We start from the raw sequence: 14,202 nt of genomic DNA, 5'->3' as shown, positions 1-14,202 counted from the left end.
TCAGCGGAGTCGGTTATCTCGTATAATAGTCCCATCGTATTAAACGGATTTTTAATTAAACGCGAGAAGCCGACACAGCTGATCGCTTTCGTCGATCGGAATAGATTTTCTCCGTTAATCGGACACTGCTTCTTAAAAGATACTCCAAACTTACTATCGGTTTGAATGAACACCACTGAGTAGACATTATCATAATACGACCTACACTTTGATACGTAGTGATAACGCTCCTTAGTGTTGTGAAACTCCTCAAGGAACAATGTCGCGTGTCATGAATCGCGGGTTGAGACTAGGAAGTCTCGTGAAAAGTTTTACAAAATGCAACCTTAGACTTTCCTCGCAATATTACCCGATCAATGAAAATGTCTGCGGACTCACGGAGGAGCAAAAGGAGGTCTGTCAGTCTTCAAAATTATGTTCCTTATTCTTAAATATTCTCTAAGAGAAAAAAAGAAAAAATAGTTGCGCCTAAAAATTAAACATTTCTGGTCTTCAGTTACGTAGATCGGTCTTCAACGTCGCGCAGAAAAAATTGGCCCCCAAGGCCGCCGAATTGGACAGGAAGGACTTCTTCGACGAGCTGAGGGTAACTCGTGGTTCTGAAAATGGTATAAAAATTATTATTAATTCATGCGATTATTAGTGATGTGAAATTAAATATTCGCAGCCTTTCTGGAGGGATTTGGGCGAATTAGGAGCCCTGGGAATCACTGTCAAGCCTGAATACGGAGGAAGTGGAGGGACTTTTCTGGACCATGTCATTCTTATGGAGGAGATAAGCAGAGCTTCCGGTGCGATCGGTCTCAGTTATGGTGCCCATTCTAATCTTTGCGTAAATCAGATCCACAGGAACGGCACTGAAGAGCAGAAGCACAAGTACTTGCCGAAAGTAAGGTCCATAAATAATAAACGAAGGAAAGTCGCCGTCTGTAAGAATAAAATATTACCTATGTAATCAAAAGTATTAAAAGGAAAATATATGAAACGGATCGAAGCAGTGCTAGGCTTGATATGTTGCTTGAACAGTAAACAAGATTCGTTTAAATCAACGATATAATTTTCCTTCTTGAGAGAAATAATTGTTCCTTGCAATTATATATATATATGTATATGATTTAAGCAACAAAGTTTCAGTCAACTAATTTTTTTTTCTCAGTGTAGCTACGATTTTAGGGTTTGGGATTTTACATTTTAACAATTGTATGATTTTACTATTTCATGTCCCTTAGTTATGTACCGGGGAGCATGTCGGAGCTTTGGCGATGTCGGAGTCAGGGTCTGGATCCGACGTCGTCTCCATGAAGCTTTCGGCGAAGAGAAGCGGAGATTATTATGTCTTGAATGGGAGCAAATTTTGGATCACCAACGCTGCCACTGCCGACATCTTCATTGTCTACGCCAAGACGGATCCGGATGCTGCCAAGGCGCAACATGGAATTACAGCTTTCCTCGTAGAAAAGGGCACGAAAGGGTTCGGCATCGGGCAAAAGCTCGACAAACTTGGCATGCGTGGCTCCAGCACCGGGGAATTAATTTTCGAGGACTGCCATGTTCCTGGTGAAGAAAAAAAAAAAAGACTTACTCCACGCTGGGCGAAAGATGTATCTTTCACGAAGAGCAGGATTTTCTATCGCGCGGAAATGAACCTGTAAAAAAAAGAAATGATGTTACGTACAAATTGCCTTCAAGTAGGAAAATGTCTATTGGAGTTCTGGAATTTTTTAAAAAATACTTTTCGCTCAGTGGGGAGGAAAATTCCCTGATTAGTCTTAACTCTTCAAGATGTTCAACCTCTGTTATCAGTTTCCAACGTCTTGGGCCAGGTGAATAAAGGCGTCTACGTTCTTTTCAGTGGCCTCGATTTGGAGAGACTCGTTCTTGCCGGTGGTCCTTTAGGGTAAGAGAGAAAATGAAATTAATTATTCACATTGTGCAATGATCTTAGAAATTAAAATTCGCTGTAAAAGTAGTTCCTGAATTGTCTCCGCCACGAGACAGTCGCTTATTAAAAATTGCGATCAGCTCGGCGCAATTCAATTTTATGAACTTTTCTTTCTACCAGGGTAGTTACTCAAATTTCCTTTCAGAATTATGCAAGCTTGCTGTGACGTTTCCTTCGAGTACGCTCATGAAAGAAAACAATTTGGAAAACGCATTGCCGAGTTCCAGCTGATACAGGTATCTCGCTTTTTTAATCTAAGGCCTTTTATCATATTGTAGTTAATATTTTGTCTTCAGGCCAAACTTGCGGACATGTACACCAGTTTAAATGCCAGCAGAAGTTACTTGTACTCAGTGGCAAGAGCTTGCGACGCCGGACATGCAAATCGCAAAGACTGCGCCTCCGTCATTTTATATTCTGCGGAAAACGCGACAAAAGTCGCTCTGGATGCGATTCAAATTTTGGGTAAACGCGATTAATGGATAAACCGTTTAGAGGATAAATAATCATTAAAAATGTCGCTTTCAGGTGGAAATGGATACATTAACGATTACCCAACAGGAAGATTCCTCAGGGACGCAAAACTTTACGAGATCGGAGCAGGCACCAGCGAAATCCGAAGAATGGTGATCGGCAGAGCGATAACCGAGGAATATTCCTAAAAACTAACGCTTATTACTCTAGATCTCTATTTTTACACGTTATTTCATAAAGACACTCCGAAAATATTGTTTAAACTAAGCGTTGTATATCAATTTGTCGCACGGGGGATTTCTATCGAGTTTCTTGAAATTCTTCGCCTCGTTGGTTGAATTTCTTTTTTCCTAAATCTGCCGTTTTAATTTTCCACGAAGAGGGAATTTTCCTGTCGGGGGAAATTAAATCAGGGGATCGATCCAATGGCCGGAATCGATTAACCTTTCGCGCCATAGGTTGCTAATTTAGGTGCCCAAAGGGAGATGCCTCTTTCTCTCTCCCCTCTATCAAACCCTCGATTTAAACTCATTAATCAAGGTGCAGCCCGAGTAATTGGATCGACACGTCGCAGATCGATTGGGCAACCCGGAAGCCGGAAAAAGAAATTTGTCAAATCTCATCCCTCCCAGAAAATGGCCCTCAAGTTCACCATCGGCACCTATTACGAGACTTACGTAAGTGCATCGAGGAATAAATGACAAAGATACCCGAGATTATCCAGAATTTGCAGTTTCTTTGAATTAAAAAATTATCATTATTATTTACGAGTCGACCCAAAGGCAACGGATGACGATAACGCGATAAACTGCCGAAGCGAAGAGTAAAAAAGAACAGCGAATAATTCCATCGGTCATGTGAAGTTAAAATCAAAGATAAAGTCATAATTGAAATAAAAATGAAAATAAAATTAATGGCATCGGAGATTTTTATAGGCGAATATCGGAAGAAATACGCGACCAGGCTCGTTAGTTTCCAGTCTAAAATAATTAAGCAGGATTTCCGAAAGTTCGGATGAACTTTGGAAGTAAAGGTGAATGAGAAATTATGCCGGGTGGTGGTAAAAATATGAATAACTAATTTTTCAAGGAACGTGGAAATTCAAAACCGCTAGAATGATAATTAAGCAGGATTTCCGAAAGTTCGGAGTGGTGGTAAAAAATATGAAAAACCCCTTTTCGCGTCGCCTTAGGCCTTCTATAGACATAAATACCAGAGAAATGAATGCAGGTCGAGCCAGAACAATACAAGGCGTATGCCAATTCGAAATGAGGCCAAAATGGTAGAACGCTTTACTGGTTGGGCAACGAGCCTGGTCGGGTTAGGCCTGTCAAAGTCAAAGCATACTAGTCAAGACACAGTAGTTGACGGCAAGGGGCTCTAGTACGGATCGATCGATCCTCGATCGATCAGCATTCGAGGATGACGAGGAAGCAGACCCTGGTGGTCAAGTTGAAAAGAACCTCCAGGTACGAACCCTGGGGCATCAGTATCGCCGGCGGAGCCGATCTAGGCACTCCGATCATCGTCACCCGAGTGAGTAGAAGATCGATCGATCACTATCGATCGGTAGAAAAATACAATGATTCGCTTCAAGATCGAAGGGACTTAAATCACGATTCGCCTGACATGACAAACGTGTAAAAATCCAAGAGACTTCCCTCGCAAATATCAGACAATTTAAGGCGATACGAAAGAGTCATTCTATACATAAAAACCTGAAAATATTAATAATCTTCCAGCTTCTCTGAAATATTTTTCTGGATTTATAGATATGGAATGTCTCTTTCATATCACCTTAAGAGTACATTCTTGTACATAAACGCCAGATTGTGAATTGAAAAATGAGGAGGAAACTGATTTTAAAAAATCGAGGCGACGAGGGGCGAAGTACGGTATCTGGTAAGACGCCAGGGTATTATTTAAACAATTTCCGGTATCTAACTTTTCTAACGAGGGGTAAAAACCTGGCAAAAGTCCGGCGATCGAAGCCTGTCTTAATGCCAGCAACGCATTTAGCAAACGTCGCCCGAGCTCGTTTTACATAATACGATAATGATGTTCCACATAATGCCGCACTTTATCAAGGAACATTTAGATCGCCTAAATAATTAATTCCGGCCTTGCCAAAGGATTTCACGTTTTTCCTCGGTTGTTTCAGTCCGAGAACGAGAATCTGCAGAAGGGTGACGTGATCAAGAAAATTGACGAGTACGACGTGCGAGACGTGAGGCACGTGGACGCCCAAAACCTCCTCCAAAACTCTGAGTCTGTAAGACTTATCGTCGAAAGGTCTGAGCCGTCGAGAGAAAATCCATCCTGCGATCATGCATCATCGTCGCATCCGGTTGTCCGGTCGATCATTAGCGAGAGGACTGCGGTTTACAGTTTGTCAAAAGAAAATAAGAAACGGAGAAAAAAAGAAATCACAAGAATCCCCTGCACCGCGCTTGCAACATTTTACCCTTCTCGAGTTAAATTAATCTTACGGGGAATCTGAAATTCCACTAAGCATCTCTGCTTAATTAATCACTTCGAAATCCTCCTAAAAAAAATGCAGAGCGCTTAATGAGAATGAGAAATGAAACTCGATTTCATACTTGTGGGTAAAATATGGAAAAAGAGGGAAAGCCGCTGCGGAATTATGCCTAATCGCACGTCTCGCAATGCTTGATCGCAAAGGCAATTCGAAAACATCATAACGCAATTTCTTTTCGGGACCGCCACGTGTTGGAAATAAATCCGTAGCGTCGTATTCAATGAATGAAAAAATTAGAACCATGACAAAAATTTCGATACAAGCGCAGGAAAGAACAAACTGGACAACGGGGAGAAATATGAGTATAGTGATACTTAAAATAATGCAAAGAATAAATTATATATATATATATATTTGCTACGGATTGAGACGCACGTGGCGGCCCCGAGATGGTCGCTCTTCCACTCTTCTTCAGCTCTTTCACGATGAGGAACTCGAATTCGGGAGTTGAAGGAATTCAGCGAAGCGTAATCTGTTATCATTTAACAGGCAGAAGCTCCAGAAATCGGGTTATCCAAAAGAGCTGCCGAAAAGTCCGATTCCGCCAACTCCACCGATCGAGGAGTACGTCTCGCATTCTCCGCACACCCTCGAGTTACCTCATCAACACCTTGACGAAGTTCGGGAGGAAAGGCACTACCTATCGCAGGTAAATATTGGGAATAATCCGATTGTTTAATTTATCCTAATCAAACCCCGATTGTTTAATTTCTCCTAATGAACCGGGACCTCGTTAGGCGCTCCTTAACCCTATCGCCGTAAAATCTAGGTAATCACGATTAAAGCGTTAATTCTTGTAACCGGAAAGTCGCGGATTGACGAGCGGCAGCCTCGACGGGATTTCGGAGCGAAAGAGCCAGGCCCTTCTAAGTATAGAACCCTCGACCGCCATTCCGGCCAATCGGTGCTAGAGTAACGTCAATTCGTCGGTGCAAAGTGTCGTTCAAAGTGTCATACAAAGTGTCATTTAAAGTGCCATTTTTACGGCCTTCGTTTCCCCTCCAGAGGGTAGTTTCTCATATTCCTGGAGCGGCGGCTTTCGACTAAAAAATCCCATTTGTGAGCTCTGGTCTTCCTACTGATCTCGTAGAACCGGTGAAAATTATCACGCGAGGTCCATCGGCTGTTCGTTCCTTGGGTGGAGCTCATCATTGGACAGATCATCTTCCCAGCTGTTGATTGTTCATCGGGAATAATTCAGCAGCTTCCGGATATCGAGGAAGACCCAGCCGACTCGGTAATTCCTGCAATCGTAAACTTAATTACCACCGAATCGAAATTAGAGCTCTAAGGATCAACAGCCGAGATTAACAATGGGATTTAATGAAATCGGTCTGATTTGGGAGGCAAGATAAAATCATTAGGTCGTTATTCCCCTTACGTTGTGTGAATATTTTCCTTGGCTCGGCTCGAAGCCGGAAATCCCGCGATTCTATAAATATTGCCTTTGCATCGAACTCGCGTATTCTGATACCCTTCGATTTTCGTGCAGGGAGCTTCGCTCTTCCTCTCTTCAAATCGTCCCGGTGATCTCTCGCTCTTGTTAATATTTGATCTAAAAAAGATAAGTGGAAGATTAAATGATCTGCATGTATGCGTCGTATCGCTTATTTTTCTACCTTCGCCGCGGCCTGTATGACAGCCGCCGCGGCCAGTAAGACCCTGACGTAAAAGAGGCGACGCCGTGACGCGTTGGGTGGTCACCCTGAAATTCGACGTGTCGAAAACGGAGGAGTTGCGGCCGGGGCGAGCGAGTCGGTCCGGAATCGCCGCAGCTAGTGGCAGTCGAGCGCGTTGCCGAGTCGCACGGTTCTCGAAAGACAGTTCCCTCGAAGAAGACCCTCGAAGAGGAGTTCCCTTGCTAGGTGGAGATCCTGGTAAAAAAGGAGTCCTTGAATCCTTCGAACGAAATCCCGACTTTATACGCACCCCGAGAGACTCGAAGGTGGTTCCTCGTCGAAAGAAGGCCCTGAAGAGCCAGGAAAGAGTCCCTCCTCCATTTCCCGAAGAGGAGGTGAATCCTTTAATTCCAAGAGGTCCTCCTTGGTCTTCGAGGATGCCGGCCTACACGACCTCCTACCGGTACACGGTGGACCATCCCACGAAGGAAGAGGAAGCTGCCGTCTACTGGGTACGATCAGGTCGTTTCCTGGAATAAAACCAGATGATTAGCTGAAGAAAATCCGGGATTTTCCGAGAAACTTCGAACCGAAGAGATTTATCGCTAATTTCTCTTCAGGGTCGTCCTTAGGACTAGGGACGAGTAATATCATTCTTAGACTTGATCTTGCTCCATTTGCACTAATTATAATTCTAAGACCGATTTTCCTCATCGCGACAATTTTTCACTGTTTGCACAATTTGCCCCATTTACATAGCCCCTTCGCTGTACTTCCTTCGCAGGTACATTAATGAAGTACTTAAATTTACGGACCCTATATATTCCTGCTGGGAATGTCAGTGACACTTGGATTTAAATTTCAAGAACCGTCTTCTTTGATTGATGGATTCAGAAGTCGCTCTAAAGGAAATTCGAAAATCTCGGAACCATCTCGACCGATCTTGACCCTGACCTAGGCCACGGTCCAGCGTTCCCCTAATAGCTCGGTTTTCGTGCTCGGGGTTTGAAGCCTCTTTTGACGCATCTAGAATCCCGCTGCGGTTTCGCCGCATCGCTGGCAATTTTGGGGGCCCTCGAGGAAAGGGGAGGCCTTCGAAAAATCCGCTGGATATCGCGTCCTGGCCGGACCAGCAAACACGAGTGCGCGTTATTTTTGCCAGCCGGGGCCTTCGTCTATTTTCAGGGTATACCGTGGTTAACGTGTAACGCGACGTTCCTGACCCATTTCTAATGGCGACGAGGAGCTGGGGAAATGAAAAAAAAATGCCAGGAAACGTCCTTTCCCCAGGTCGGAAACCTTCACCTCGTGTAAGCCTCCTAAACGCAAGTCAAGAGTTACGTCCGAACTCTTACCTCACTTTCGGCGTCGAAAGACGTCTTCTGGAAATTTGCATGACATAAATCGTACATGTTTCAGCCATTTAACGATTGCATATAAAACATGTATTTTGGCTATTTAAAACTTATATATAATATACGTCTTTCAGCGCAAGAAGTGAGATACCTTTTTCATCCTCGAGTAGCTTCAGGATTTTTGGGTCTAACTTGTATAAAATTAATATAGTTACATTCTGACGTTTTTTAAGCCTAGATTCGATAGAAACTATCCGAGGATTTCGAGGCTCTAGTGGGAAATCTTAACTGAACGAGATCGAAATTTTTAAACGGTTCTCTACCTCGACTTCGCAATGCTTCCAGGAGGAAGTTCGGTTATGCGCGATTCTGCGAGTCGCGGGACAAAAATACGAGGGCGTTGAATAATTATAGTTTTTACAGAAGTGACGCTTATTCCCGATCCGCCTGAAATAAACATAACCCTCGCCTCTTCGACGAGCTGTTCTTCGCTAAGCGAATTCGCAGGAAAATCCTGGCGAGAGCTTTGATCCCTCTGAGCTGAGACTTCGGCTTTGATCGTTATTCCTCTCTCTCTCTCTTTTGTTGATAATCACTTTCCTTTTGATGATTCACGTCCACTCGATTCAGGGGAAAAAAATTTTCCCTGGCGGAAAAGCCGAGAGAAGATGACGACGTTGTTGGGTTTCCAGCCTCGTCTTCGAGTACCTCAGAAATACACAAAAATGACACAATTAAAATCAGAGAATAAAGACTGGCCGATAAAAATGATAGAGTTAAAATCTAACGATTAAAATCCCAGAATTAAATTCAGGGAATAAAAATCAGAATATTATGGATGGTTCATCCAGCGGTATCGTTATCGACATAGCTAAAGAACGATCATTCGTTTAACTAGTTTTATTAATATCCTCCCTTGACGATATAAGGGGCTCAAAAATGACACCTGGCCAGGGCCCTTGAAAGGCTAGTCAATAGGAACCTCGACATTCGGGCTCGACGTTCTTCCCGTTTCCTCTTCGAGGATATTTTCCTCCGCAAAATCTGGCGTGGTGACATAACGAGTGATTCCCTGCCAAGCTTTTTACCCGCTACCGAGGTTTATGTAATTTTCTCATTGTACGCCTCGCGACCTCGAGCCAAAAGATTTTAAATTCACCTGCTCGCTCCGCTTTCGCAGGGGCCAAAAAATCTATACGCGGAACGGACGGGAGGTGACATTTCCGGTTTTCGCCCGGACGCTAAAAATATCGACAGTGCATTACGCGGCTCTAAAGAATTAATAAACGCCGACGAAGGGTTCGAGAGATTTAGCCGCCCACGAGCGAGGAGAATCTCACTGACATATACCTAAAGGTCTTTCGTCGCTCCAAGACCGAATCCAAGATGGCCGCCATGTTAGAAAATCCTTCGACCACTTCAGAAAGAGAACGATTCAGCGGATATATCGAGTCCCTTGGGATGAATTGCACGAAATACTTCCAGGATCGGTTGAAGGGAATATTTGTAGGGTAACGAGAGTGCATTAGAAAATACCGGGGTACGCTAATGAATGTAAAAGTATTTCGTCGCTCCAAGAGCGAATCCGAGATGGCCGCCATCTTGGAAAACCTCTTTGGCGATTTCACGAGGGAAACGATTTGACGGATATATCGAGTCCCTTGGAGTTAATTATACAAAATACTTCGAGGATCGATTGAAGGGAATATTTTTAGGGTAACGAGAGTGCATTAGACGATGCCGGGACGCGTTAATCAATCTCTCGTGGTCTCGATATAACGTACCGTTCGCCCTCGCAATGGATACCAAAATAAAACGCCGGTAGGTCGTTCCGACAGCCTGGCCATCGCTGCTCGAGACGTCAATAGACTCGCCGACCAGACTTCGGGGAAATCTAGAAGACAAGAATTTTCTAATAATGATATAACGATCTCCTCGCGGAAAATCATGAAGAATTGAAAAGAGCGACCCGACTCGAGGGTGTCATTATCTTTCGCATTTACAGCCATATCGAACGACTCCTCTGGTTTTGCCTGGAGCAAAAGTCAAGAAGGACGCACCGATCGGCGAGTGCTACCTTCGCCACCACCCAAACCCGATGATTCGGGCAGCTCCTCATCATTACGAGGTGGCACATCCGGAGGTTGCCATGAAGCAAAAAGTATGTAAAGAGAAATTACAGAGACCGTAATGCTACGGGTTTATCGCCGCGGAATTGATTCGTCGGAGTAGCTTAAGGTGATGGGAAAGGGGCGTCAAAGAGTATTTGTTCATGAAACTCTCATGAGTGCCAGGACCTTCTTTATATCCTCCACAATTATGTTGTACAGTTTGAAACGATTCAGCGCACCCAGTTGGAAGAACAGTTTTGTGAACGATTGACTCTTCGGATGCCACTTTCACATCCCCTTAAGGGGGTTTTCGATCTGTCGATGACAATTCTAAACGCATTTCACAACCTACTGGCCCCCTTAAGTTATTCGCTAATCAGTCGAACGCAATCACGTTGGCATAGGTCCGTACTTAGCGCAATGGAATTAACGTGTAAACATTTTGTAAAACGTCTGACCAGGTGGCGGAATCGGTACTTCAGCGCGTCTTGGGACCGAACGAAGTTCCAAAGGTTTGACCAAACTTCCTATCAATCGCTTCCGCTTAGAATTCGGTCCGCCTTTCGCGGATTTATCTCCCTAACGCATTTATCCGAGAAGTCGGAATTCCGGACGGGACAGTCGCAGCCTTCCAAGGAACGCCCTGGACTCGTTCCGTTCATCGTAAATTCCCCGTAGAGCATCGCCGTAACTCGCAGGATAATCAATAATAACGCCGAGAACAAGTGCGGCTTCTTCTTCTACCGGTCCTAGCACTGCACCGTACTTCCACTTGCCAGATCACAAGAGCTGTGTGACGCCGACTCACGTTTAATAAAACAACTAATTCTGCGGAATAATCTCACGCTTCGTTCTTCGCGTACAGTCTTGAAGTAACTTGCCGGCTTTCCCTTCGTTCTGTTCAACAGGTCGTCCACAAGCAATTCAATTCTCCGATCGGCCTCTACTCCGAGCAAAATATCGCGGACACGATTAAATGTCAAACCTCGGCCGTCCCGTAAGTAGGCTGCTCCCTAAGACTCCGGAGAGATGCACCGATAGTGATAACCAGCTAGAAACGAAAAAAGAGACATTAGAAAGCTGCCACGTCACTAGAGCTTGCACTAGAACACTTGCCGATTACCATTTTCACCAAGCCCGCAGTTGGTTCCGGGTCGTCACCTCCATGCAAACCGATTAATCACTAAATCACCCTCATATCACAATTCACTGTATCGAGGAATTAATTGACGATGTATGAACAAAGTTTGGAAGTTCTGACTCCTGGAATCCTTCGTCTTGGTTAACTTTTGAGACTCGGAGCCCACTGTGGAATTGGTCCTTGGCCCGTACTAGAGCTGGCTTTCGCCGAGTGCTACTACTAAAATTAAAAAACAATTAACTTCCATAAATGAAGAACAACTTAAAGACTTGGAGGGATGTAAAGGGTACCGTCGCGTTGCACGTGATAACGAAGATCTTCCAAAGTCCCCGAACCACATGTTCACGTTCGGTTACTACACAGACGAGGGTTCCTGATCGTTGCTCTGTTTGTTTTGCAGCATTTTCATAGACTTTTCCTTCCTGAAACAGAGACAACAGATAGAAGAGCAGGCGAGGGCGATGAGAGAGCAGGCCAAAGCGGGTACCTCGAAGAACGTGTGGCCGCAATTCAATAAGCCGAATTAAATCGCGACGAGGTTAGGTCTCCGGGACGGTTTCGAAATTGTACCGCAACATCTTGCCTGGCAACCGCGAAAACGACTTTAGTTACAAATCTGACCCAGAATCGCGAGCGAATATCCCCGGGATTTATGATCCTCAAGTTTGGGACACTTCGGAACGTCTCGGTAAAACGGCTTTAATAGGTTAGAATTGAAAAGTCCACTTCGATTCCGACATATTTCGATATCGATTTCCGTGGCTTTGGCGGATCCTGCCCGGTATCGTCGCCTAATTCACGCCCGTAAATATTTAATAATAGCATTGTAATACGATCGTCAATGTCATCCAGACGTACGTGGGCGTCGCTGGACAGGCGTCGAGGTCAATTTCGAAACTCGCCGGACATTTTCGACTGTTTTCGACTCCACATTGATATCCAGTTCTCCGTTAGAACGTCATTTAATCGCTCGAAGATCGTCTAAATGCGAATAGGTTGTTCGGTTCTTACCCTCCACCCTCCCCCTCGGAGTCGTCGAATTCTGGTATTTCGTTCCCCTCTGTATCTGAAACCGCGAATTACCCCGTGAAGCGTCTCGCAAGATACACGGGACAGTTATTTCTAATATTTGAAGCCGCGAATCGTGCCCAGATATTCTCAGAAATCTTTCGAAATACCCGAAGACCTTGGCGAGGTCTCGAAAATCGCCGCCATCTTGCGCGCGTCCTCGCTTCGTCCATCGCGGCATTTTACGCTCTTTTACCCGGTAAAATCGGGAAAAAAGGCGGAAACGTAGTCTCCCGGGATACCAAAATTCCCTCGGGCATAAAAATGCAAAAATAGGTCGAAGCTCGAGCCAAGAATACGGCAAAACGGTGAATCGTTGGGCTGCCTTTGCGCGTCGTTGTCGCCGCCATCTTTTTTTTCCTCCCCCTAGCGATTAGCGGCTTCCTCCGTTAGCGATCGCTCCTGCTCCTAAAATCGAGGAAAATGGGAGAATTAGAGTTAAAAGAAGCAAGATAAACAATGGACTTAACTGCATGACACGAGCTTAGTAACGTACGTACCACTTGACACGTAATACTTAGTATTTATTGTTATTTAATGCTAGCATCTAACCTAACCTAACACTTAACGCTGCTTAAACACTTATGCCAATGCTTGATTATAACTTGCGAGACGAGGCACGTTGCTACTGGCTTCGGCTGCCTGCCAGAACGGAAACAAGCTTGGGCGCTTGGTTAACAGAGGACAGTCAAGTAACAAAAAGACTTTAACGGCACATGAGATTGCGTGCATTAAAAGTCTGGTGAACGAAATACTTAGCTCCAAGAAGCCGGTGAAGTACGACCCAAGCAAGAGCGAGGCCTATAAGGCTTTACAAGAAGAGGCCCTGGGGGATTACGTTCAAGAGGTGAAGCAGCCAGCTCGCACAGGGGTCTTCTCGCCACACAAGGCGAACCATAACAGGGTAATTTGAATTTTTTTATTTAGTCAATACCGAGTGAAATCGATGATATAAAACAGAAATGAAGGCACTTCCAATTTTTTTTTACAGGGTCCACCGTCCGCTGCCAGGAATCCTGGAGCAGCATACGTAAGTACTCGTGACATGTATTCAGATCAGCACGAGTTTTTTCATACAATTGTATTTAACGTGGCTTGTGCACAATCGAGCATGATTCATATGTACAGAATTGATACGTTGTTTTTAGTAAAAGGGGTTACGTAGTATTTTTTTAACCCTTGAAAAGAGGAGCATGATGAATCATTAATTGATAATCGTTTCTCTGATTAAGGGTGGAAATTATAGGCGCCCCTTCCCTCTCCCTTTCGTTAAGGATCGCGTCAACGGATATTAAAGTTTGCTCGCCAATTGTACGTCTGATTTGTGTAATTCTAAACACACGTGCTTACAGCCAAACAATTGTGTCGAGTATTCTCCAGTTGTAACGTAAAAACTGTGTCGTTTCATTTTCTGCCTTTGTAATTGATATAATTCATCCGATCGGTAGCGACTAGGGACTGGAAAACACTCGAAGAAACGCACGCAACACCTGATACACCACATCAAGCAATGAATAAAAATGTCTCTTCCCCAATTTTAGATAAACGTCCTCGACGACGATGGCGAGAAAATCCACCAGAGCAACAGCTTCAAGAGGATTATGTACAGTGTGCTTGGCCAAACCGATTACTAATACACCTTACCAATTTGAACTGAACTTAACGTAAGCTTACTTATGGATATTATTTAATTATACGCAAGCAGGGGGACTGCGCAAAGTGATTTTTGGGCGCGCTGAAATTTGTGAAACTGCGAGAACCTGTAGTCTAATTCGGGATGCTTCTAACGATATAACGAAAAACGAGATTTCATCGAACGCTGGGTTTCACTTTTAAGACCTACAGTGCCACGACATTTTCGAAATATACTGTTAATTATGTTTAAGAGGCGTGTCGTTTATTCTTGAGATCGGTGCCCGAAAGTTAGTGAATCCCTTGTCCATCGATCCATTT

General features: G+C 44.3%; 3 protein-coding genes across 8 annotated transcripts; 2 read left to right on the top strand and 1 right to left on the bottom strand.

Moving 5' to 3' along the window:
- The first annotated feature begins 171 nt into the window (after positions 1 to 171).
- LOC105696761 (isovaleryl-CoA dehydrogenase, mitochondrial) lies at positions 172 to 2,756 on the top strand. Of its 2 annotated transcripts, XM_012419474.1 has the most exons (8): positions 172 to 394; positions 497 to 586; positions 668 to 889; positions 1,230 to 1,557; positions 1,804 to 1,897; positions 2,088 to 2,178; positions 2,239 to 2,407; positions 2,471 to 2,756. In XM_012419474.1, the coding sequence occupies exons 1-8, from the start codon at positions 260 to 262 to the stop codon at positions 2,602 to 2,604; spliced, it is 1,263 nt and encodes a 420-aa protein (XP_012274897.1). In that variant the 5' UTR covers positions 172 to 259; the 3' UTR covers positions 2,605 to 2,756. The 2 variants fall into 2 exon arrangements, with proteins under 2 accessions (XP_012274897.1, XP_012274898.1); XM_012419475.1 differs by lacking the exon at positions 172 to 394 and having other exon boundaries at positions 522 to 608.
- Positions 2,757 to 3,752: 996 nt separating this feature from the next.
- Positions 3,753 to 14,134, top strand: LOC105696763 (PDZ and LIM domain protein 3). Of its 2 annotated transcripts, XM_012419479.1 has the most exons (10): positions 3,754 to 3,952; positions 4,578 to 4,708; positions 5,445 to 5,604; positions 9,935 to 10,090; positions 10,502 to 10,552; positions 10,949 to 11,037; positions 13,009 to 13,153; positions 13,241 to 13,279; positions 13,482 to 13,560; positions 13,791 to 14,134. In XM_012419479.1, exons 1-9 carry the CDS (start codon positions 3,839 to 3,841, stop codon positions 13,542 to 13,544), a joined length of 948 nt encoding a protein of 315 aa, XP_012274902.1. In that variant the 5' UTR covers positions 3,754 to 3,838; the 3' UTR covers positions 13,545 to 13,560; positions 13,791 to 14,134. The 2 variants fall into 2 exon arrangements, with proteins under 2 accessions (XP_012274901.1, XP_012274902.1); XM_012419478.2 differs by lacking the exon at positions 13,482 to 13,560 and having other exon boundaries at positions 3,753 to 3,952.
- On the bottom strand, positions 10,952 to 13,000 carry LOC105696766. Of its 4 annotated transcripts, XM_012419486.1 has the most exons (5): positions 12,360 to 13,000; positions 12,193 to 12,247; positions 11,472 to 11,603; positions 11,164 to 11,400; positions 10,952 to 11,091 (listed from the first exon to the last, which is right to left on the bottom strand). In XM_012419486.1, the coding sequence occupies exons 1-4, from the start codon at positions 12,428 to 12,430 to the stop codon at positions 11,398 to 11,400; spliced, it is 261 nt and encodes an 86-aa protein (XP_012274909.1). In that variant the 5' UTR covers positions 12,431 to 13,000; the 3' UTR covers positions 10,952 to 11,091; positions 11,164 to 11,397. The 4 variants fall into 4 exon arrangements, 2 of the variants coding, with proteins under 2 accessions (XP_012274909.1, XP_012274908.1); XR_002762253.1 differs by having other exon boundaries at positions 11,164 to 11,397; positions 11,669 to 12,994; XR_001103742.2 differs by having other exon boundaries at positions 11,669 to 12,988.
- Positions 14,135 to 14,202: the final 68 nt, after the last annotated feature.

Source organism: Orussus abietinus, unplaced genomic scaffold (assembly GCF_000612105.2).
Source record: "Orussus abietinus isolate OABI.00-Male unplaced genomic scaffold, Oabi_2.0 scaffold16, whole genome shotgun sequence".
In the NCBI taxonomy this organism is placed as follows: Eukaryota; Metazoa; Arthropoda; class Insecta; order Hymenoptera; family Orussidae; genus Orussus; species Orussus abietinus.
Note: the sequence above shows the minus strand (reverse complement) of the source record. Positions and strands in the feature narration are given on the sequence as shown.